Here is a 23,425-nt window from a genome sequence, read left to right as displayed (position 1 = left end):
TGCCGGGCCCAGGGATGCCATGACCCCCCCATGCCACTGGGACCCCCCCATGCCACTGGGACCCCCCCAGCCCAGTACCAGTGCCAGGCCCAGGGATGATGTGACCCCCCCCATGCCCCCCAACCCAGTGCCGGTGCTGGGCCCAGGAATGCTGTGACCCCCCTCCCATCCCACTGGGACCCCCCCATCCCAGTACCGGTGCCAGTCCCAGGGATCCCGTGACCCCCCCACACCCCCAACCCGGTGCCGGTGCCAGGCCCAGGGATGATGTGACCCCCCCATCCCACTGGGACCCCCCCCATCCCAGTACCGGTGCCAGGCCCAGGGATGACAAGACCCCCCACACACCCCCCAGCCTGGCGCCCATGCCAGGCCCAGGGATGCCGCGACCGCCTCTGCCCCAACCTCCAGGCCCAGGGATGATGTGACCCCCCCATCCCACCCAGACACCCCCCATCCCAGTACCGGTGCCAGTCCCAGGGATGCCATGACCCCCCCATCCCACTGGGACCCCCCCAGCCCAGTACCAGTGCCAGGCCCAGGGATGATGTGACCCCCCCATGCCCCCCAACCCAGTGCCGGTGCTGGGCCCAGGAATGCTGTGACCCCCCTCCCATCCCACTGGGACCCCCCCATCCCAGTACCAGTGCCAGTCCCAGGGATGCTGTGACCCCCCCATCCCACCCAGACACCCCCCATCCCAGTACTGGTGCCAGTCCCAGGGATCCCGTGACCCCCCCACAACCCCCATCCCAGTACCGGTGCCAGGCCCAGGGATGACAAGACCCCCCCCCACACCCCCCAGCCTGGCGCCCATGCCAGGCCCAGGGATGCCGCGACCACCTCCGCCCCAACCCCCAGGCCCAGGGATGATGTGACCCCCCCACACCCCCAGCCCGGTGCCGGGCGCAGGGACGGGCATGGCGGCGGCGTTGGCGCGCGGGTCCCGGTGCCGCCATGCGCGTCGCCGCACAGGCCCCAACGCCCGGGAGCGGCCGGGCAGCCGTCCCACGCCATGGAAATGATGGGATGGGCCGTGCTGGGCACCCGCCAGCCCCGGCACGGCCTTGTGCTGGGACACGAGGCGCCGGCGCGGCGGCCGTGACGCGCGGGCAGCGTGGGACCCGGGCGTCACGCACGGGGACCCCCCGAAGGAGGGGGGGGAGAGGGGGGGCTTGGGGTGACCCAAAGGGACCCCCTGGCACGTGATGTGGGGGTCGTGGTGCCCGTCCAACGCTGGGCACGGCCGGCAGCCCCAGCCCGCACCGCACACGGGCCTGCGCCGCGTGGGGGCACGTGTGTGTCATGTGGGGACACATATGTGACATGTAGGGGCTCATACGTGTTGTGTAGGGGCACCTATGTGCCATTTAGGGGCACATACATGTGTAGGGGCACATATGTGCTGTGCCAGGGCTTGTGTGTGCTGTGTAGGAGCACATACATGTTGTTTAGGGGCACCTATGTGCTGTGTAGGGGCACATACATGTGGTGTGGGGGCACATACATGTTATGCAGGGGCACATACATGTGTAGGGGCGCATACATGTTGTGTAGGGGCACCTATGTGCTGTGTAGGGGCACATATGTGTCGTGTAGGGGCACCTATGTGTCATTTAGGGGCACATACATGTGTAGGGGCACCTATGTGCTGTGTAGGGGTACATACTTGTTGTGTAGGGGCACATATGTGTTGTGCAGGGGCTTGTATGTCTTGGTTAGGGGCACATACATGTTGTTTAGGGGAACCTATTTGTCGTGTAGGGGCACATATGTGTTGTGTAGGGGAACCTATGTGCTGCATAGGGGCACCTATGTGTCATGTAGGAGCACATATGTGTTGTGTAGGGGAACCTATGTGCTGCGTAGGGGCACCTATGTGTCATGTAGGAGCACATATGTGTAGTGCACGGGCTTGTATGTGCTGTGTAGGGGCACATACATGTTATGCAGGGGCACATACATGTTGTGTAGAGCCACATACATGTCATGTAGGGGCTCGTATGTGCTGTGTAGGGGCACGTATGTGTTGTGGAGGAGCCTGCCTATGTTGGGGGGGGGGTCTGTATGTTGTGTAGGGGTCTGTGTGTGCTGTGTATGAGCCCATGTATGTTGTGCCAGCACCCGTGTATGTTGGTTAGGGGCCTGGATGTCGTGTTGGCACCTTTGTATGTTGGGGGGGGTCTGTTTGCCATGTAGGTACCTGGGTGTGTGGCATAGGCGCTCACGTATGTCGTGTAGGAGCCCGTACATGGTGTGTAGGAGCCTGTACATGGTGTGTAGGGTCTGCACACAGTGCAGGCCTCATGTATGTTGTGTAGGGACACACATGTGCTGTGTAGGGGGCTGTGCACTGTCCAGGCCCCACGTGTGTTGCACAGACACACGCGTGTGCCGTGCGTGGCCCATCGGCACCCAGCACAACGCCCGGGGCCGGGGGTCACCGCGTGGTGCTGACCCCCCCCCCCCAGCACACGTCTGCCCCGGGTCACAGGCCGCAGCGTGGCCGGGACGGGACGGGGTGGGGGGGCAGCGTCGGTCCTCGGGCTGAACCCGGGGTCACCGGTTGGGCTCCCCCAGCTGCTTATCACGCCCCGAATCGCCCTCAGAGCGGCCGCTTGCGCAAGGCGACCGTTACCCCGGCCCAGCCCAGCCCCTAAGGGCTGCTGTGCCCCCCCCTGCCCCCCATCTGCCCCCCCTCCATCCCCCTCCATCCCCCCTCCATCCAAAAGGGCTGCTGTGCCCCCCCCACCCCCATCTGCCCCCCCTCCATCCCCCTCCATCCCCCCATCCATCCCCCCTCCATCCCAAAGGGCTGCTGTGCCCCCCCTGCCCCCCATCTGCCCCCCCTCCATCCCCCTCCATCCCCCCATCCATCCCCCCTCCATCCCAAAGGGCTGCTGTGCCCCCCCCTGCCCCCCATCTGCCCCCCCTCCATCCCCCTCCATCCCCCCATCCATCCCCCCTCCATCCCAAAGGGCTGCTGTGCCCCCCCCTGCCCCCCATCTGCCCCCCCTCCATCCCCCTCCATCCCCCTCCATCCCCCCTCCACCCCAAAGGGCTGCTGTGCCCCCCCCCGCCCCCATCTGCCCCCCCTCCATCCCCCCTCCATCCCAAAGGGCTGCTGTGCCCCCCACCCCCCCTCATCCATCCCCCCTCCATCCCCCCTCCATCCCCCCATCTGACCCCCATCTGCACCCCCTCCGTCCCCCCTCCATCCCCCATCCATCCCCCATCCACCCCCCCTCCATCCCCCCTCCATCCGTCCCCCACCCCCACCCCCTCACCCCATCCCCAGGGCCAGTGACGTGTCCCCACCCCACTGGGGTCCCCCCCGGCCCCAGCCCGTGCCGAGGGTCCCCCTGGGTCCCCCCCCCCCCCGCTCGGCCGTTACCCGGTTCCTCTTTCCCGGAAGGGCCGTTGCCCCGCGCCGAGGAGCCCAGATAAGGGACCCGGTACCGCCGGGGCTGGGCTGGGCCCCTCGCCTGGGGGCTGGGCCCCCTGTGGGGGTGCTGAGCCCCATGTGGGGGTGCTGAGCCCCTCGGGTGGGGGCTGAGCCCCTCGGCTCGGGGCTGGGCCCCCTGTGGGGGTGCTGAGCCCCTCGGCTGGGTGCTGAGCCCCTCGGCTGGGGGCTGGGCCCCCTGTGAGGGTGCTGAGCCCCCTGTGGGGGTGCTGAGCCCCTCGGGTGGGGGCTGAGCCCCCAAGGTGGGTCCTGAGCCCCTCGGGTGGGTGCTGAGCCCCTCGGCTGGGTGCTGAGCCCCTCGGGTGGGTGCTGAGCCCCCTGGGTGGGTGCTGAGCCCCATGTGGGGGTGCTGAGCCCCCCAGGTGGGTGCTGAGCCCCTCGGGCGGGTGCTGAGCCCCTCGGGTGGGTGCTGAGCCCCCTGGGTGGGTGCTGAGCCCCATGTGGGGGTGCTGAGCCCCTCGGGCGGGTGCTGAGTCCCCCAGATGGGTGCTGAGCCCCTCGGGTGGGTGCAGAGCCCCTCGGGCGGGTCCTGAGCCCCTCGGGTGGGTGCTGAGCCCCACAGGTGGATCCTGAGCCCCCCGGGTGGGTCCTGAGCCCCTTGGGTGGATCCTGAGCCCCTCGGGTGGGTGCTGAGCCCCTCCGGCGGGTCCTGAGCCCCTCGGCCGGGTCCTGAGCCCCCCAGGTGGGTGCTGAGCCCCCCAGGTGGGTGCTGAGCCCCTCGGGTAGGTGCTGAGCCCCTCGGCTGGGAGCTGAGCCCCCCGGGTGGGTGCTGAGCCCCATGTGGGGGTGCTGAGCCCCTCGGGTGGGTGCTGAGCCCCATGTGGGGGTGCTGAGCCCCCCAGATGGGTGCTGAGCCCCTCGGGTGGGTGCTGAGCCCCCCAGGTGGGTGCTGAGCCCCTCGGGTGGATCCTGAGCCCCCCAGATGGGTGCTGAGCCCCCCAGGCGGGTGAGGAGCCCCTCGGCTGGGTGCTGAGCCCCCCAGGCGGGTGCTGAGCCCCTCGGGTGGGTGCTGAGCCCCCCAGGCAGGTGCTGAGCCCCTCGGGTGGGTGCTGAGCCCTCGGGTGGGTCCTGAGCCCCTCGGGTGGGTGCTGAGCCCCCCAGGCGGGTGCTGAGCCCCTCGGGCGGGTGCGGGGCCCCTCGGGTGGATCCTGAGCCCCTCGGGTGGGTGCGGGGCCCCTCGGCTGGGTGCTGAGCCCCTCGGGCGGGTCCTGAGCCCCCCGGGTGGGTGCGGGGCCCCTCGGGCGGGTGCGGGGCCCCCCGGGTGGGTGCGGGGCCCCCCAGGCGGGTGCTGAGCCCCCCAGGCGGGTGCGGGGCCCCTCGGGGGCTGCCCCCCCGGCCTGGCCGCGGCGCTGGCTGGCGCTGGCCCGGGCAGGATGGGTGCCAGGCGCAGCCCTGTGATCCCAGGGCGTGAACAGCGCGGGGGGGCGGCCAGGGGCGGGGGGGGGGCACAGGGCACGGCACCATCCGGGGGGGCTGAGGGGACCCCAACACTGCACCTCCCCCCCCGCCCACATCCCGGGGTGCTGAGCAGCCCCCGCCCCATCCCGGGGTGCTGAGAACCCCCCCCCCCCGTGTGGGGTCCTGAGCATCCCCCAACCCCCGTGTGGGGTCCTGAGCAGCCCCCGCCCCCATCCCGGGGTCCTGAGCAGCCCCAACCCCCCCGCGTGGGGTCCTGAGCATCCCCCACCCCATCCCGGGGTGCTGAGCAGCCCCCACCCCCCCGCGTGGGGTCCTGAGCAGCCCCCGCCCCATCCCGGGGTCCTGAGCAGCCCCCGCCCCCCGTGTGGGTCCTGAGCAGCCCCCACCCCCCGCGTGGGGTCCTGAGCAGCCCCCGCCCCCCCCGTGGGGTCCTGAGCAGCCCCCGCCCCCCCTTTGGGGTCCTGAGCAGCCCCCGCCCCATCCCGGGGTCCTGAGCATCCCCTGCCCTGGGGGGGGGCTGCCCGGGGGTGTCACCCCCCCACTTCGAGGAGGGGGGGGGAGCACGTGGCAGCGGTGACGTCAAGGCGCGGGTGGCACGCGGCGGCGGTGACGTCAGGGCGGGGGGGCACGTGGCGGTGATGACGTCAGGGCCGTGGGAGCGGCTGCCCCCCCCCCCCCCCCAGCTCCTGCTGCTCCCCGGGGGGTGGGGGGGGGGGTCAGGCACCTCTTTTCATCTCGCTGCCCTTTGCGGGGGGGGGGGGTGATGCCCAAAGCGATGGGGGGGACCCCACTTCCCCCTGCCCCCCTTCCCCACCCCCCCAGCGCCCCTTCCCCTTGCCCCCCCATTGCCCAGCCCCCCATTCCCCAGCCCCCCACTTCCACAGCTCCCCCCATTCCCCAGCACCCCCTTCCCCCTGTTCCCCTTGCCCTCGCCCCCCATTCCCCTCGCTCCCCCCCTTCCCCAGCCCCCCCATTCCCCAGCCCCCCCTTCTCCTGCCCCCCCTTCCCCCCCCCCCCCATCAAAGGGCTCAGCGGGGCCACGCGCGGCTGCACCCGCGTCCGGCTGTTTGGGGGGTGGGGGGGGTCACGGAGCAGCTCCCACCCCCCCCCCACCCCACCCCCCCCCACTGCCTGGGGGATAAAACCCCCCTGGGCGCTGCCCGGCACCCGCGGAGCTCCCAGGGGACGCAGGTGAGTCCCTGGGGGTGGGGAAAGGGGGGCTGCACCCCCTCTTTGGGGTGCCCCGGACCCCCCACCCTGCACCCCTGGATCCCGCACCCCCCCACCCCAAACCCCTGCTCCCCCCAACCCGACACCCCCCAGCTGCACCCCAAACCCCCCCTGCACCCTCAGGGTGAGCACTGAGCCCCCCCATCCCACCCCAAATCCCTGCTCCCCCGACCCCCCCCACCCCAAAACCCCCCCTGCACCCTCAGCCTGGCACCCATGGGGGGGCTTTGGGGTGGGGGGCTGAGCACTGAGCCCCCCATCCCACCCCAAATCCCTGCTCCCCCGACCCCCCCCACCCCAACCCCCCCCTGCACCCTCAGGGTGAGCACTGAGCCCCCCATCCCACCCCAAATCCCTGCTCCCCCGACCCCCCCCCCCCAGCTACACCCTGTGGCACCCTCAGCCTGGCACCCCTGGTGGGGGGGGGGGGCTTTGGGGGGGGGGGGTGCTGAGCACTGACCCCCACCCCCCCAGGGATGGGACCCTCCAGGACGCTGCTGCTGGGCTGCCTGCTGCTCCTGCCCCAGCTGCACGGTGAGTGCTGGGGAGGGGGCTTGGGCCGCGCCCCCCACACCCCCCCCGTGCCCCCCGCTCCCCCCCACACCGCCTGACACTCCCCCCCCCCAAATCTCCCCCCCCAGGGCAGGAGCCCCCGGCCTGTGCCTGGGGCTGGGAGCCCTTGGAGGGAGGATGCTACGGCTTCTTCGACCGCCAGCTGAGCTGGAGGAGGGCGGAGGTGAGGGGGGCTTGGGGGGGGGGGTTGGGGGTGACCCTTCGCCCCCATGGGACACCCCACCCTCCCCCAGGGAGCTGTGCTGGTCCCTGTCAGGGGGTGTCGGGGTGCTGGTGGTCCCTGGAGGGGGGTGCTCTGCTCCCGGGGGGGCTGGGGCTGTGCGGGACTGGGATTGGGGACTGGGATTGGGGACTGGGATTGGGGACCAGGGGTTGGGAACCGGGATTGGGGACCAGGGTTTGGGGACCAGGATTAGGGACGAGGGGTTGGGGACCAGGATTGGGGACCAGGGGTTGGGGACCAGGGTTTGGGGACCAGGATTGGGGTTGGGGACCAGGATTTAGGACCAGGATTGGGGACCAGGGGGTGGGGACTGGGATTAGGATTGGGGACTAGGATTTGGGACCAGGGGTTGGGGACCAGGACTGAGGACCAGGATTGGGGCTGAGGGGTTGGGGACCAGGGATTTGGGACCAGGGATTGGGGACCAGGACTGGGACTGGAGACTTGGATTGGGGATCAGGATTGGGGCTGGGGACCCAGACTGGGGACCAGGACTGGGGATCAGAAGCTGGGGACCAGGATTGGGGACCAGGGCTTGGGACTGGGGCTGGGGACATGGATTGGGTTGGGGACCCAGACTGGGGTCCAGGGCTGGGGTCCAAGGGCTGGGGACCAGGTTTGGGGCTGGGGATCTGGGCTGGGGACCAGGATTGGGGATCGGGGTTGGGGACTGGGGCTGGGGACCTGGATTGGGGACCCAGATTGGGGTCCAGGGCTGGGGACCAGGATTGGGGACCAGGATTGGGGACCAGGATTGGGGACCAGGGGCTGGAGACCAGGCCTGGGTACCAGGGGTTGGGGACCAGGGTTGGGGCTGGGGCTGGGGACCTGGATTGGGGACCCAGATTGGGGTCCAGGGCTGGGGACCAAGGGTTGGGGACCTGGACTGGGGACCAGGGTTGGGGCCCAGGGTTGGGTCCTGGGTCTGGGTCCCAGGGTTGAGGCCCAGGTCTGGGTCCCATGATTGGGGCCCAGGTCTGGGTCCCAGGGTTGGGCCCTGGGTCTGGGTCCCAGGGCCGCGCTGTGGGCCGCGGGTGCCGTGCGGCGCGTGGCGGGCCCGGTGCCAGGCTGAGCCCGCTGCAGGCCTTCTGCCAGCGCCTGGGCCCGGGCAGCCACCTGGCCTCGCTGCACAGCGCCCGGGAGCTGCGGGCCGTGGCCGCCCTGCTCGCCCGCTCCGCCGAGGCCAGCGACCAGGACCAGGAGGACGACGGCGGCCACGGCGTCTGGATCGGCCTCTACCGGCTCACGGGGGTGAGCAGGCCCCGGGACCCCGCCCGGGAGGGTCCTGGGGGGCTGGGGGGGTCCCAGGGGGCTGGGGGGGTCCCTGGGGGGCTGTGGGGTCCCAGTGGGGTCACCGGGAGTCTCTGGTGCCCCAGAACTGGCGCTGGGTCCCAGGGGGCTGGAGGGCCCTGGGGGGCTGGGGGGGTCCCGGGGGGCTGTGGGGTCCCAGGGGGGTCACCGGGAGTCTCTGGTGCCCCAGAACTGGCGCTGGGTCCCAGGGGGCTGGAGGGTCCTGGGGGGCTGTGGGGTCTGGGGTGTCACCCATGGGGTCACTGGGTGCCTTGTCCCCCAGAGCCGGTGCTGGGCCCCAGGGGGGCTGTGGGGGTCCCAGGGGGACTGTGGGGTCTGGGGTGTCACTAGGGGTCACCGAGGGTCTCTGGGTGACCCCAGAGCTGGCACTGGGTCCCAGGGGGGCTGTGAGGGTCCTGGGGGGCTGTGAGGGTCCCAGGGGGGCTGTTGGGTCCCAGTGGGGTCACTGGGGTTCTGTGGTGCCCCAGGGCTGGCACTGGGTCCCAGTGGGGCTGTGAGGGTCCCAGGGGGGCTGTGGGGTCCCAGTGGGGTCACCAGGGGGGCTGTGGGTTCACCGGGGGGGCTGTGGGGTGCCGGGGGGGCTGTGGGGTCCCAGTGGGGTCACCGGGGGGGCTGTGGATGTCCCGGGGGGGCTGTGGGGTCCCAGTGGGGTCACCAGGGGGGCTGTGGGGGTCACCGGGGGGGCTGTGGGGTCCTGGGGGGGGCTGTGGGGTCCCATCGGGGTCACCGGGGGTCTCTGCTCCCCAGGGCCGGCGCTGGCAGTGGTCGGACAGCTCGGCCCTGGACTACGGGTCGTGGCAGCGGGCGCCCAGCTCCCGGAGGAGAGGCTGCGCCGCGCTGCGGGACGCTGCGGGTGAGCTGGGCCGGGGGCCGCCAGCCCCCCGCCGCGGGAGGAGCCCCCCGAGCCCCCCAGGCCTGGCCCGGGACCGCGTGTCCCTCGCACACGGGTGCTGTGTGTGCCACAGCTGGGGGGCTGGGGGGGCCCAGGGGGCTGTGGGGTGGGGGGCCTGTGTGCATCCCAGGGGGATGGGTCCCGGGGGGCTGTGGGGCGATGGGGTTTGGGGGCCCCAGGGGGCTGTGTGGGTCCGGGGGGTTCTGGGGGGCTGTGGGGGTTCTGGGGGTCCTGGGGGGCTGTGTGGGTCCTGAGGGGTTGTGAGGGTCTCAGGGGTCTGTGTGGGTCCAGGGAGGCTCTGGGGGCCCCGGGGTTCTGGGGGTCCTGGGGCTCTGGGGGTCCTGGGAGGGTTCTGGGGGTCCCGGGAGGCTGTGGGTCCGGGGGTCTGTGTGGGTTCTGGGGGGCTGTGGGGTCTGGGGATCCCGGGGGGGCTCTGGGTGTCAGGGAGGGTTCTGGGGGTCCCGGGAGGCTGTGGGTCCTGGGGGTCTGTGTGGGTTCTGGGGGGCTGTGGGGTCTGGGGATGCCGGGGGGGCTCTGGGGGTCCCGGGGGTCTGTGGGGTCTGGGGATCCCGGGGGGCTGTGGGGGTCCCGGGGGTCTGTGGGGTCTGGGGATGCCGGGGGGCTCTGGGGGTCCCGGGGGTCTGTGGGGTCTGGGGATCCCGGGGGGGCTCTGGGGGTCCCGGGGGTCTGTGGGGTCTGGGGATGCCGGGGGCTCTGGGGGTCCCGGGGGTCTGACGGGCTCTGCCCCCCGCAGGGTTCCTGACGTGGTCCAGCCACTCCTGCTCCGACAGGAAACCCTTCATCTGCAAGTCCAGCGCCTAGAGCCGGGGGCAGCCCCCCCCGGGGCCCCCCGAGCCCCCCGCCCGCCCCACAGCCCCCCACGGCCCCCCACGGCTCCCTCCGCTCCCCCCGACCCCCCCTGGCGCCGCGCAGCCGCCGCTCCAGTAAAGGTCCTGAACCCAGCCTGGCCTGAGCATCCTGCATCCCACAGCCCCCCACAGCCCCCCACAGCCCCCCAGCCCCCCCCAGCGCCCCCCCAGCGCCGTGGGGCCGGGCAGGGGGGAGGGACCCGGCCAGGGCACGTGGGGGGGCTGGGGTCACCCCAACACCCACCGGTGTGGGGATGGGGATGGGATGGGGATGGGGATGGGGATGGGATGGGATGGGATGGGATGGGATGGGATGGGATGGGATGGGATGGGATGGGATGGGAATGGGGCCCCCATAGTCTCCACCGGATCCCATAGCCCCATGGGATCCCCAGAGCCCCCACGGGACCCTGGAACCCCCATGAGATCCCCATAGTACCCCACGGGACCCCCATAGTCCCCACAGGATCCCATAACCCCAATGAGACCCCCATAGCCCCCATGCGACCCCCATAACCCCCATGAGGCCCCCACAGTCCCCATGGGATTCCATAACTCCCATAGGACCTCCATATTCCCCACGGGATCCCATAGCCCCCATGGGACCCCATACCCCCCATGAGGCCCCCACAGTCCCCATGGGATCCCATAGCCCCCATGGGACCCCCAGAACACCCACAGTATTCCAGAGTCCCCATGGGACCCCCAGAGCCCCTATGGGATCCCATAGCCCACATGGGACCCCCATATTCCCCATAGGATCCCATAGCCCCCATGAGATCCCCAGAAACCCCCACGGGGTCTCAGAGCCCCCATGAGACCCCCAGAGCCCCCATAGTGCCCCATAGTCTCTAGGGGATCCCATAGCATCCACGAGACCCCCCATATCCCCACGGGACCCCCATAGCCCCCATGGTACCCCCATAGTTTCCAGGGGATCCCATAGCCCCCATGAGACCCCCAGAACCCCCCCAGGATCCCATAAGCCCCATGGGCCCCCACAGTCCCCATGGGATCCCATAGCCCCCCATGGGACCCCCAGAGCCCCCCCAGGATCCCATGAGCCCCATGGGACCCCCACAGTCCCCATGGGATCCCATAGCCCCCATAGGACCCCCAGGCCCCCCCCAGGACCCGCAGAACCCCCATGAGACCCCCCATAGCCCCCATAAGACCCCCATATTCCCCATGGGACCCCCATAGCCCCACAGAGCCACGTAGCTCCATGGGACCCCCCCCCAGCCTCTGGCCCCCCCCCAAACCCCCCATGGGGGTCCCACACTCCCAGAGGGGCCCCATGGCCCACATGGGACCCTGCGATCCCCAAGGACCCCCCATGGCCTCGGGGACATCCCGTCACCCTGTGGGACCCCCAGAGACCCCCCAGTCCCAGGGGGTCCCGTGTGGGACCCTCCCCAGCCCCTGCGGAGCCCCCAAGCCCCCCCAGGACCCCCAGGACCCCCCTGGCCCCTGCACGACCCCCAGCAGAGCCCCTTGGCCCCGGGGGACCCCCATCCCCAGCGACTCTTGGGGTGACCCCGCAGTGGGGCAGCCCCCCGCCCCCCACCCTCCCCACCTCCCATCCCCCCCCCCCCCCATCTCCCCATCCCCCCCATCCCCCCTCCACATCCCCATCCCCCCCATCCCCCCCCGCCCCCCATCCCCCCCCCCATCCCCCCCATCCCCCCTCCACATCCCCATCCCCCCCATCCCCCCCGCCCACCCCCCCCCCCCCCCATCCCCCCCCTCCCCCCCCCCGGGCTCCGGGTGCGGTTTGTTGTGCAGGTGCCATAGCAACGGGACAGGGAGACCAGGCAGGGGCTCAGCACCGCTGGGTGAGGGGCTCAGCACCGCTGGGTGAGGGGCTCAGCACCGCTGGGTGAGGGGCTCAGCACCGCTGGGTGAGGGGCTCAGCACCTCTCAGGTGAGAGGCTCAGCACCGCTGGGTGAGGGCTCAGCACCTTTGGGTGAGGGGCTCAGCACCTCTCAGGTGAGGGGCTCAGCACCGCTGGGTGAGGGCTCAGCACCACTGGGTGAGGGGCTCAGCACCATTGGGTGAGGGGCTCAGCACCGCTGGGTGGGGGGCTCAGCACCACTGGGTGGGGGGCTCAGCACCATTGGGTGGGGGGCTCAGCACCACTGGGTGGGGGGCTCAGCACCATTGGGTGAGGGGCTCAGCACCACTGGGTGGGGGGCTCAGCACCGCTGGGTGGGGGGCTCAGCACCACTGGGTGGGGGGCTCAGCACCATTGGGTGAGGGGCTCAGCACCGCTGGGTGGGGGGCTCAGCACCGCTGGGTGAGGGGCTCAGCACCTTTGGGTGGGGGGCTCAGCACCACTGGGTGAGGGGCTCAGCACCATTGGGTGAGGGGCTCAGCACCGCTGGGTGAGGGGCTCAGCACCACTGGGTGAGGGGCTCAGCACCGCTGGGTGAGGGCTCAGCACCACTGGGTGGGGGGCTCAGCACCTCTCGGGTGAGGGGCTCAGCACCGCTGGGTGAGGGGCTCAGCACCATTGGGTGAGGGGCTCAGCACCGCTGGGTGAGGGGCTCAGCACCACTGGGTGGGGGGCTCAGCACCTCTCGGGTGAGGGGCTCAGCACTGCTGGGTGAGGGGCTCAGCACCACTGGGTGGGGGGCTCAGCACCTCTCGGGTGAGGGGCTCAGCACTGCTGGGTGAGGGGCTCAGCACCACGGCTGGGGTAGCCCAGGGCTGTGTCCATGGGGTGCTGGGGGCTGTGTCCATGGGGTGCTGGAGGCTGTGTCCATGGGGTGCTGGGGCTCTATCCATGGGGTACTGGGGGCTGTATCCATGGGGTGCTGGGGGCTGTGTCCATGGGGGTGCTGGGGCTCTATCCATGGGGTGCTGGGGGCTCTATCCGTGGGGTGCTGGGGGCTCTATCCATGGGGTGCTGGGGCTCTATCCATGGGGTGCTGGGACTCTATCCATGGGGTGCTGGGGGTCTATCCATGGGGTGCTGGGGGCTCTATCCGTGGGGTGCTGGGGCTGTATCCATGGGGTGCTGGGGGCTCTATCCTTAGGGTGCTGGGGCTCTATCCATGGGGTGCTGGGGGCTCTATCCATGGGGTGCTGGGGCTCTATCCATGGGGTGCTGGGGCTGTATCCATGGGGTGCTGGGGCTGTGTCCATGGGGTGCTGGGGCTCTATCCATGGGGTGCTGGGGGCTCTATCCGTGGGGTGCTGGGGGCTCTATCCATGGGGTGCTGGGGCTCTATCCATGGGGTGCTGGGACTCTATCCATGGGGTGCTGGGGGTCTATCCATGGGGTGCTGGGGGGTCTATCCATGGGGTGCTGGGGCTCTATCCGTGGGGTGCTGGGGCTCTATCCATGGGGTGCTGGGGGGTCTATCCATGGGGTGCTGGGGCTCTATCCTTGGGGTGCTGGGGCTCTATCCATGGGGTGCTGGGGCTGTATCCATGGGTGCTGGGGGCTCTATCCTTAGGGTGCTGGGGCTCTATCCATGGGGTGCTGGGGGCTCTATCCATGGGGTGCTGGGGCTGTATCCATGGGGTGCTGGGAGCTGTGTCCATGGGGTGCTGGGGCTCTATCCATGGGTGCTGGGGCTCTATCCTTGGGGTGCTGGGGTCAATCCATGGGGTGCTGGGGCTCTATCCTTGGGGTGCTGGGGGCTCTATCCGTGGGGTGCTGGGGCTGTATCCATGGGGTGCTGGGGGCTCTATCCTTAGGGTGCTGGGGCTCTATCCATGGGGTGCTGGGGGCTCTATCCATGGGGTGCTGGGGCTGTATCCATGGGGTGCTGGGAGCTGTGTCCATGGGGTGCTGGGGCTCTATCCATGGGGTGCTGGGGCTCTATCCTTGGGGTGCTGGGGGTCAATCCATGGGGTGCTGGGGCTCTATCCTTGGGGTGCTGGGGCTCTATCCGTGGGGTTGCTGGGGCTCTATCCGTGGGGTGCTGGGGGCTCCTCCCCATTCCTCCCAGCACCGCTGTCCTGGGGTGCTGAGCGGGGGCTGCAGAGTGGGGGGTGCTGGGGTGCAGCAGGGGGGACTGAGCAGGGGGTGCCTGGGTGCAGCAGGGCGCTGAGTGAGGGGGGCTGGGGTGCACTGGGGGCGCTGAGGCGGGTACTGTGGTGCACTGTGGGGCTGAGTGGTGTACTTGGGGGTACTGGGGTGCACTGGGGGGGGCTGAGGGATGCACTGGGGGGCTGGGGGGTGCACTGGGGGGTGCTGGGGTGCACTGGGGCTGCTGAGGGTGTACTGGGGGCTGAGGGGGTGCACTGGGGGGGGCTGGGATGCACTGGGGAGGCTGGGGGGTGCACTGGGGGGTGCTGGGGTGCACTGGGGGGGCTGGGGGGGCTGCTGAGGGGGCTGATGGGTGTACTGGGGGGTGCTGGGGTGCACTGGGGGGAGCTGGGGGGTGCACTGGGGGGGTGCTGGGGTGCACTGGGGGGACTGGGGGGGCTGCTGAGGGGGCTGAGGGCCGCGCTCGCTCCCGGCAGATCCCACCATGTCGGCCAACGCCTGGGTGGGCAGCTGGAGGCCCCACCGGCCCCGCGGGCCCATCGCCGCCCTCTACGCCAGCCCCGGGCCCAAGTACGGGCTCCCCACCAACGTCGGTGAGTGGGGGGCGCAGGGGGCCGCGGGGGGCCGTGGGGGGCCGTGGGGGGCCGTGGTACGAGGCTCGGGGGGACACTAGGGCGGGGGGGGGGGGCCTGGGGGTCCCGCGACCCACCGAGCCCCCTGCCCACACAGGTTACCGCCTGCACGACCCCTCCCGGGCCCGGGCCCCGGCCTACAGCTTCGGGGTGCGTCTGGGGGGGCAGCGGGACGAGCGCTCCCCCGGCCCCGCCTACCTGCTGCCCCCCGGGACCACCGCCAAGGGCCGCGACGGGGTCCCGGCCTACTCCATCTACGGCCGCCCCCGCGACCTGGTGCCCTTCAGCACCCCCGGCCCAGGTAAAGGAGGGGGAGGGAGTCTCGGGGGGGGGGGCTGCTGGGACGGGGACCCCCCGGTCCGTGCCCCACGCCCACCCCCTGCTCCCCCCAGGCCGCTACTCCCCGGAGCGGGCGGGCAGGGTGGCCTTTCCCTCCGCACCCGCCTGCTCCCTGCGCTCCCGCACCGCCCTGCGCCCCGGCTTCCAGACACCGGGTAGGAGAGACGGGGGCTGGCACGGGCCCCCCGGCACCCACGGGCTGGGACACCCCATCACCCCCGGGCTGGGACCCCCATCATCCCCGGGCTGGGCCCCCCATCATCCCCGGGCTGGGACCCCCCATCACCCCCGGGCTGGGACACCCATCATCCCCAGGCTGGGATGCCCATCACCCCCAAGCTGGGCCCCCCAGCACCCACGGGCTGGGACCCCCATCACCCCCGGGCTGGAAACCCCATCATCCCCAGGCTGGGACCCCCATCATCCCAAGCTGGGACCCCCCATCACCCCCGGGCTGGGCCCCCCATCATCCCCAGGCTGGGACCCCCCATCACCCCCAAGCTGGGCCCCCCAGCACCCACGGGCTGGGCCCCCCATCATCCCCAGGCTGGGACCCCCATCACCCCCGGGCTGGAAACCCCATCATCCCCAGGCTGGGACCCCCATCATCCCCAGGCTGGGCCCCCCATCATCCCCAGGCTGGGACCCCCATCACCCCCGGGCTGGGACCCCCCATCATCCCCAGGCTGGGACCCCCATCATCCCTGGGCTGGGACCCCCCATCATCCCCAGGCTGGGACCCCCACCATCCCCAGGCTGGGTCCCCCAGCACCCACGGGCTGGGCCCCCCATCATCCCCAGGCTAGGCCCCCCCATCACCCCCTGGCTGGGACCCCCATCATCCCTGGTCTGGGACCCCCACCATCCCCAGGCTGAGACCCCTATCCCTTGGTTGGGACCCCCATTATCCTGGGGCTGGGACCACTGTTATCCCTGGGCTGGGACCCCCATTACCCCCAGGCTGGGAACCCCACCATCCCTGTGCTGAGCATCCCCAGCATCCCCAGGCTGGGGTCCCCCATCGCCCCAGGGCTGGGACCCCCAGCATCCCCAGGCTGGGCCCACATCATCCCTGGTCTGGGACCCCCACCATCCCCAGGCTAGGCCCACATCATCCCTGGCCTGGGACCCCCATCAACCCTGGGCTGGGACCCCCAGCACCCACGGGCTGGGACACCCCATCACCCCCGGGCTGGAAACCCCATCATCCCCAGGCTGGGACCCCCATCATCCCAAGCTGGGACCCCCATCACCCCCGGGCTGAGACCCCCATCATCCCCAGGCTGGGACCCCCCATCATCCCTGGGCTGGGACCCCCGTCACCCCCAGACTGGGACCCCCCATCACCCCCGGGCTGGGACCCCCACCATCCCTGTGCTGAGCATCCCCATCGTCCCCAGGCTGGGGTCCCCCCTCACCCCCGGGCTGGGCTCTCCCTGCCCCCTCCCCAAGCGGGATACCCCCTCCCGCTCGCCCAGCCCCCCGCCAGGCCCCTGTGCGCCCCCTCCCCAGGCCCGGCCGCCTACCGCCTGCCCCCCATGCTGGGGCCCGGGGTGGTGGACAAGAGCTCGGCCCCCAACTACTCCATGCCCGGCCGGAGCTGCGTGGGCTCCTTCTACCAGGACCTGAGCAAGGTGAGGGGCTGGGGGGCCGGGGGGGGGCTGGGGGGGCATGGAGAGGCCTGGGGGGGCCATGGGGGGCCCGGGGGGCCATGGGGTGGGAGCATCACCCCCCCTCTCCCGCAGACCCCAGGGCCCTGTGGATACCCCGTGGTGGGAGGTCAAGGGGGGCGGGGGGTGCTGGGGGGGCCATGGGGGGCTCGGGGGGGCCATGGGGAGGGAGCATCACCCCCCCTCTCTCCCACAGACCCTGGGGCCCTGCGGATACCCCGTGGTGGGAGGTCAAGGGGGGCCATGGAGAGGCCTGGGGGGGCCATGGGGGGCCCGGGGGGGGGTCCATGGGCCGGGATCACCCCCCCCCCCATCTCCCGCAGAGCCCCGGGCCCTGCGGATACCCCGTGGTGGGAGGTCAAAGAGGGCCAGTTGGGTCCTGGGGGGCCATGGGGGGTCCGGGGGGGCCGTGGGGAGGGAGCATCACCCCCCCCTCTCCCACAGACCCCGGGGCCCTGTGGATACCCCGTGGTGGGAGGTCAAGGGGGGCCGTGGGTTCTGGGGGGCCATGGAGAGGCCTGGGGGGGCCATGGGGGGCCTGGGGGGGCTGTGGGGTGGAAACATCACCCCCCCCCTCTCCTGCAGACCCCGGGGCCCTGCGGATACCCCGTGGTGGGAGGTCAAGAGGGGCGGGGGGTGCTGGGGGGGCCATGGGGGGCCTGGGGAGGGGTCCATGGGCCGGGATCACCCCCCCTCTCCCGCAGACCCCCGGGCCCTGCGGATACCCCGTGGTGGACACCGAGGTGTACAAGCGGCGGGCGCCGCGGTTCACGATGCTGGCCCGGACCCCCCTGCCCGGGGGCACCGACACCCGGCCCGGCCCCGGCGCCTACAGCCCCGAGCAGGTGAGGGGGCGCCGGGGGCCCAACGGTGCTGGGGGGCTGGGGCTCGATCCGTGGGGTGCTGGGGGCTGTGTCCATGGGGTGCGGGGTCTCCCCTGGGGTGTGGGGTCTCCCGTGGGGTGCTGGGTCTCCCCTGGGGTGCGGGGTCTCCCCATGGGGTGTGGGGTCTCCCCTGGGGTGTGGGGTCTCCCCTGGGGTGCTGGGTCTCCCCATGGGGTGTGGGGTCTCCCCTGGAGTGTGGGGTCTCCCCTTGGGTTCAGGGTCTCCCCCTGGGATGCAGGGTCTCCCATTGGGGTGCTGGGTCTCCCCCTGGGGTGCTGGGTCTCTCTGTGGGGTGCGGGGTCTCTCCCTGGGGTGCTGGGTCTCCCCTGGGGTGCGGGGTCTCCCCATGTGGTGCGGGGTCTCCCCTGGGGTGCTGGGTCTCCCCTGGGGTGCTGGGTCTCTCTGTGGGGTGCTGGGTCTCCCCCTGGGGTGCGGGGTCTCCCCATGGGTTGCTGGGTCTCTCTGTGGGGTGCAGAGTCTCCCCATGGGGTCCAGAGTCTCCCCTGGGGTGCGGGGTGTCCCCATGTGGTGCGGGGTCTCCCCTTGGGTGCAGGGTCTCCCCTGGGGTGCAGGGTCTCTCCGTGGGGTGCTGGATCTCCCCTGGGGTGTGGGGTCTCTCTGTGGGGTGCAGGGTCTCCCTTTGGGTGCTGGGTCTCTCTGTGGGGTGCGGGGTCTCTCCCTGGGGTGCTGGGTCTCCCCTGGGGTGCAGAGTCTCCCCTGGGGTGCGGGGTCTCTCTGTGGGGTGCTGGGTCTCCCCTGGGGTGTGGGGTCTCCCCTGGGGTGCGGGGTCTCTCCGTGGGGTGCGGGGTCTCTCTGTGGGGTGTGGGGTCTCTCCCCTGGGATGCGGGGTCTCCCCATGGGGTGCTGGGTCTCCCCTTGGGTGCGGGGTGTCCCCTGGGGTGCGGGGTCTCCCATTGGGGTGCGGGGTGTCCCCTGGGGTACTGGGTCTCCCCATGGGGTGTGGGGTCTCCCCTTGGGTGCAGGGTCTCCCCTTGGGTGCTGGGTCTCCCCTGGGGTGCGGGGTCTCCCCATGTGGTGCGGGGTCTCCCCATGTAGTGCTGGGTCTCCCCTGGGGTGCTGGGTCTCCCCATGGGGTGCTGGGTCTCCCCTGGGGTGCGGGGTCTCCCCATGTGGTGCGGGGTCTCCCCATGTAGTGCTGGGTCTCCCCTGGGGTGCTGGGTCTCCCCATGGGGTGCTGGGTCTCCCCTGGGGTGCGGGGTCTCCCCATGTGGTGCGGGGTCTCCCCATGTAGTGCTGGGTCTCCCCTGGGGTGCTGGGTCTCTCCCTGGGGTGCTGGGTCTCCCCTGGGGTGCAGGGTCTCCCCTTGGGTTCAGGGTCTCCCCTGGGGTGCGGGGTCTCCCCTGGGGTGCTGGGTCTCCCTTGGGGTGTGGGGTCTCCCCTTGGGTTCAGGGTCTCCCCTGGGGTGCTGGGTCTCCCCTGGGGTGCAGGGTCTCCTCATGTGGTGCTGGGTCTCCCCTGGGGTGCGGGGTGTCCCCACGGGACCTCGTCCCTCACGGCCGCTCCCGCAGCGCGGGCGGCAGGGCCAGACCTTCGGCATCCGGCACTCGCTGTTCCTGGCGCCGCTCGTCCTGGACCTGCCCGAATAGGGGGTGGGTGGTCGCGGGGCACCCACGGGCCCGGGACCCCCAAGAGCCACGAGCAGGAGAAGCGCGGCGGCCTCGGCTTGTGTCTCAGCGCCTCGGGGTGCCGGCGGCATGGGGGATGGGGGGTGGGTCCCATGGCGCCCATGGGTGGGATGGGTGCCCGGGGTGCCATGGGTGGGATGGGTCCCATGGGTGGGATGGATCCTGTGGGGTCCCATGGGTCCCATTGGTGGGATGGGTGGGATGGGTCCCATCGGTACTGGGGGTGGGATGGGTGGGATGCGTCCCATGGGTGGGATGGATCCTGTGGGGTCCCATTGGTGGGATGGGTGGGATGGGTCCCATGGGTACTGGGGGTGGGATGGGTGGGATGCGTCCCATGGGTCCCATGGGTGCCGTGGGTGCCGTGAGTGGGATGGATTGGATGTGTCCCATGGGTACTGGGGGTGGGATGGATGCTGTGGGGTGCCATGAGTGGGATGGGTGGGATGGGTCACCATGGGTGCCATGGGTCCCATGAGTGCCGTGAGTGGGATGGATTAGATGCGTCCCATGGGTACTGGGGATGGGATGGGTACTGTAGGGTGCCATGGGTGGGACGGGTCCCATGGGTCCCATGGGTGGGATGGGTGCTGTGGGTGGGATGGGTGGGATGGGTGCTGAGCTCATCACAGCCCATGGATAATGGGGGTCCCAGCCCAGGGGGTGCCCTCTCCTTGCATCCCAGCGTGGCGGGGGCTGCTGTGGGTGGGATGGGTCCCATGGGTGCTGGGGGTGGGATGGGTGCTGGGGCTGGGATGGGTCCCATGGGTGCCGGGGGGTGTGATGGGCGCTGGGCTCATCACAACCCAGGGATAATGGGGGGTCCCAGCCCAGGGATGAGGGGGGGTCCCATCCTGGAGCTGGTGGGGGGAATCAGCCTGGGGACGAGGGGGCTCAAGGCAGCCCAGGGATGAGGGGGGTGCCCTCTCCTCGCCTCCCACCGTGCCGTGGGTGCCCTGGGTGCTGCGGGGACCGTGGGCACAGTGGCTGGCATGCGTGCCATGGGTGCCACGGGTGTCCTGGGTGCCACAGGTGCCATGGGTGCCGTGGGTGCTGCAGGGACCATGGGCACAGTGGCTGGCATGCGTGCCATGGGTGCCACGGGTGTCCTGGGTGCCACGGGTGCCATGGGTGCCACAGGTGCCATGGGTGCCCTGGGTGCTGCAGGGACCGTGGGCACAGTGGCTGGCATGTGTGCCATGGGTGCCACGGGTGCCACGGGTGCCACGGGTGCCGTGGGTGCCCTGGGTGCCATCGGTGCCGTGGGTGCTGCAGGGACCGTGGGTGCCACAGGACCTGTGGGTGGGGACACCAAGAGCCACGTGGCTCGGGGGCTGGGGGGGCTGTGCAGAGCCCCCGGGGTGGGGGGCTGAGGGCGCTGGGTCACCCCTGGGTGCCCCGCCGTGCCCCCCCCCCGCTGCAGCCCGTCCCCTTCGGCCGGAGCCTCGCTCGCTGCCCCGGGGCCGGAGTCCAGCGCCGGAGACGCCTCCCGGCCGCGGGCGCGGTGCCAGCCCGGGCAGGCTGGGGCGAGTGGGGCTGGTTCCAGGAACGGGGTGTCGGCTCTGGGAGCGGGGTGCCAGCCACACTACCGGGGTGCCAGCGCCAGGACTGGGGTGCCAGCCACACTGCCGGGGTGCCAGCCACACTGCCGGGGTGCCAGCCACACTACCGGGGTGCCAGCGCCAGGACCGGGGTGCCAGCGCCAGGGATCGAGGTGCCAGCGCCAGGGATCGAGGTGCCGGTGCTGCGTACTGGGTGCCAGCACTGGGACCGGGGTGCCAGCACTGGGACCGGGGTGCCAGCTCCAGGTACCAGGGTGCCAGTGCCGGGACCGGGGTGCCAGCTCCAGGACCGCGGTGCCAGCTCCAGGTACCAGGCTGCCAGCACTGGGACCGGGGTGCCAGCGCCAGGACCGCGGTGCCAGCTCCAGGTACCAGGGTGCCAGTGCTGGGATCGGGGTGCCAGGGCCAGGACCAGGGTCCCAGCGCCGGAGGATCGGGGTGCCAGCACCAGGAGTAGGGTGCCAACTCCAGGTACCAGGGTGCCAGCGTCAGGACCGGGGTGCCTGTGCCAGGCCAGGGGTGCCAGCACCAGGATCTAGGTGCCAGTGCCAGGATCAGGGTGCCAGTGCCAGGCCAGGGGTGCCAGAGCCGGGTACCGGGGTGCCAGAGCCGGGCAGCAGGGTGCCAGCCCCGGGCCAGGGGTGCCAGGGCCAGGGGTGCCAGAGCCGGGCAGCAGGGTGCCAGCCCCGGGCCAGGGGTGCCAGGGCCAGGCCAGGGGTGCCAGCACAGGGTACCGGGGTGCCAGTGCCAGGCCAGGGGTGCCAGCCCCGGGCCAGGGGTGCCAGAGCCGGGCAGCAGGGTGCCAGCCCCGGGCCAGGGGTGCCAGGCCAGGGGTGCCAGCCCCGGGCCAGGGGTGCCAGAGCCGGGCAGCAGGGTGCCCGCCCCGGGCCAGGGATGGCCGCCCAGGCGCCGCTGCCGCTGCTGCTGCGGAAGAAGCGGGACGGGGAGCGGCTGGAGGACGAGGAGATCCGGAGCTTCGTGCGCGGCGTCACCGACGGCTCCGCGCAGCAGGGACAGATCGGTGGGTGCTGGGGCTGGGGGGGGCACGGGGACACGGCGGGGGCGCGCCGGGGCGGGGGAGCACGGGAGAGGCTGGCTGGGGCGGATGGACACACGGACGGATGGACAGACGTCAGCGGGGCAAAGGGCGGCTCAGGGGACACCCCAGGGTGGGGCTGGGGCAGGGCGGGGGGGGAGTGGAGGGTGGGGGGGCAGCGAGGGGACCCCCGGGGTGCCACGGGGGGTCATGGCCAGGGTGGGGGGGGCATTGGAGGGGGGGCAGTGAGGGGACCCCCGGGGTGCCGCGGGGGGTCATGGCCAGGGTGGGGGGGGGTATTGGACGGGGGGGGGGGCAGCGAGGGGACCCCCGGGGTGCTGCGGGGGGTCATGGCCAGGGGTGGGGGGGGGGCAGTGGAGGGTGGAGGGGGCAGTGAGGGGACCCCCGGGGTGCTGCGGGGGTCCCAGCCAGGGATGCGGTTGGGGATCCCTGGGGGGGGGGGAGGGCAGGAGGGGGGCCCTGGTCTGGGCCGGGCTGGGGGTCCCGGGGTCCCGGGGCGGGGCTCACCGCAGCCCCCCCGCCCCAGGCGCCATGCTGATGGCCATCCGGCTGCGGGGGATGGACGCGGGGGAGACGCTGGCGCTGACCCGCGCCATGGCGGGCTCGGGGCGCGCGCTGGCCTGGCCCCCCGCCTGGGGGGGGGTCCTGGTGGACAAACACTCCACGGGGGGCGTGGGGGACAAGGTCAGCCTGGCCCTGGCCCCCGCCCTGGCCGCCTGCGGCTGCAAGGTGAGCGGCGGGGGGCTGGGGGGGGCTGGCTGCTCGGGGGGGGGGGGGGGGGGGTGGGGGGTCCCCACGCAGCCCCCCGCCCACCCGCCGGCCCCGCAGGTGCCCATGATCAGCGGGAGGGGCCTGGCCCATACTGGGGGGACACTGGACAAGCTGGAGGCCATCCCGGGCTTCCGGGTATCCCAGAGCCCCGAGGAGGTGAGGGGCGGGGCGGGGGAGGGGGCTCGGTGGGGTGCGGGACACGGGTGGGAGGTGGGATGCTCGTGGGATGCTCATGGGATGTGGGTGGGATGCTGGGGGGATGCAGGTGGGATGCATGTGAGATGTGGGTGGGATGCAGGTGGGAGGTGGGATGCTCATGGGATGCATGTGAGATGTGGGTGGGATGCAGATAGGATGCAGGTGGGACACGGGTGGGAGGTGGGATGCAGGTGGGATGCTGGGGAGACGCTCATGGGATGCAGGTGGGATGCTGGGGGGATGCAGGTGGGAGGTGGGATGCTTGCGGGATGCTCGTGTGATGCGGGTGGGATGTGGGTGGGATGCAGGTGGGAGGTGGGATGCTCATGGGATGCTCATGGGATGTGGGTGGGATGCAGATAGGATGCAGGTGGGACACTGGTGGGAGGTGGGATGCAGGTGGGATGCATGTGAGATGTGGGTGGGATGCAGGTGGGAGGTGAGATGCTTGTGGGATGCTCATGGAATGCAGGTGGGATGCAGGTGAGATGCGGGTGGGATGCTGGGGGGATGCAGGTGGGAGGTGGGATGCTCGTGGGATGCTCATGGGATACAGGTGGGATGCAGGTGGGAGGTGGGATGGTGGTGGGATGCTCGTGGGATGCAGGTGGGATACTGGTGGGAGGTGGGATACAGGTGGGATGCAGGTGGGAGGTGGGATGGTGGTGGGATGCTCGTGGGATGC

The 23,425-nt window shown here is 71.8% G+C and overlaps 3 protein-coding genes across 3 annotated transcripts; all 3 read left to right on the top strand.

Moving 5' to 3' along the window:
- Positions 1–920: 920 nt before the first annotated feature.
- Positions 921–9,933, top strand: LOC311204477 (struthiocalcin-2-like; the record flags this gene model as incomplete). Its single annotated transcript, XM_084280899.1, has 5 exons — positions 921–1,005; positions 6,754–6,848; positions 8,004–8,159; positions 8,967–9,072; positions 9,866–9,933. 5 exons carry the CDS (start codon positions 921–923, stop codon positions 9,931–9,933), a joined length of 510 nt encoding a protein of 169 aa, XP_084137025.1.
- Positions 9,934–14,465: 4,532 nt separating this feature from the next.
- Positions 14,466–19,113, top strand: CIMAP1B (ciliary microtubule associated protein 1B; the record flags this gene model as incomplete). Its single annotated transcript, XM_084280898.1, has 6 exons — positions 14,466–14,574; positions 14,711–14,914; positions 15,006–15,107; positions 16,465–16,586; positions 17,327–17,467; positions 19,036–19,113. The coding sequence occupies 6 exons, from the start codon at positions 14,466–14,468 to the stop codon at positions 19,111–19,113; spliced, it is 756 nt and encodes a 251-aa protein (XP_084137024.1).
- A 2,486-nt stretch (positions 19,114–21,599) lies between these two features.
- On the top strand, positions 21,600–22,727 carry LOC311204474 (thymidine phosphorylase-like; the record flags this gene model as incomplete). Its single annotated transcript, XM_084280897.1, has 3 exons — positions 21,600–21,735; positions 22,298–22,500; positions 22,600–22,727. Coding segments are annotated over exons 1-3 (458 nt in total), but the record flags the coding sequence as incomplete, so codon positions are not given.
- Between the last annotated feature and the right edge of the window lie 698 nt (positions 22,728–23,425).

The sequence above is a fragment of the Gallinula chloropus genome (genome assembly GCF_964237585.1).
Source record: "Gallinula chloropus genome assembly, contig: HAP1_SCAFFOLD_505, whole genome shotgun sequence".
In the NCBI taxonomy this organism is placed as follows: Eukaryota; Metazoa; Chordata; class Aves; order Gruiformes; family Rallidae; genus Gallinula; species Gallinula chloropus.
The sequence above is the reverse complement of the archived record's forward strand: the minus strand, read 5'-3'. Positions and strand labels throughout refer to the sequence as shown.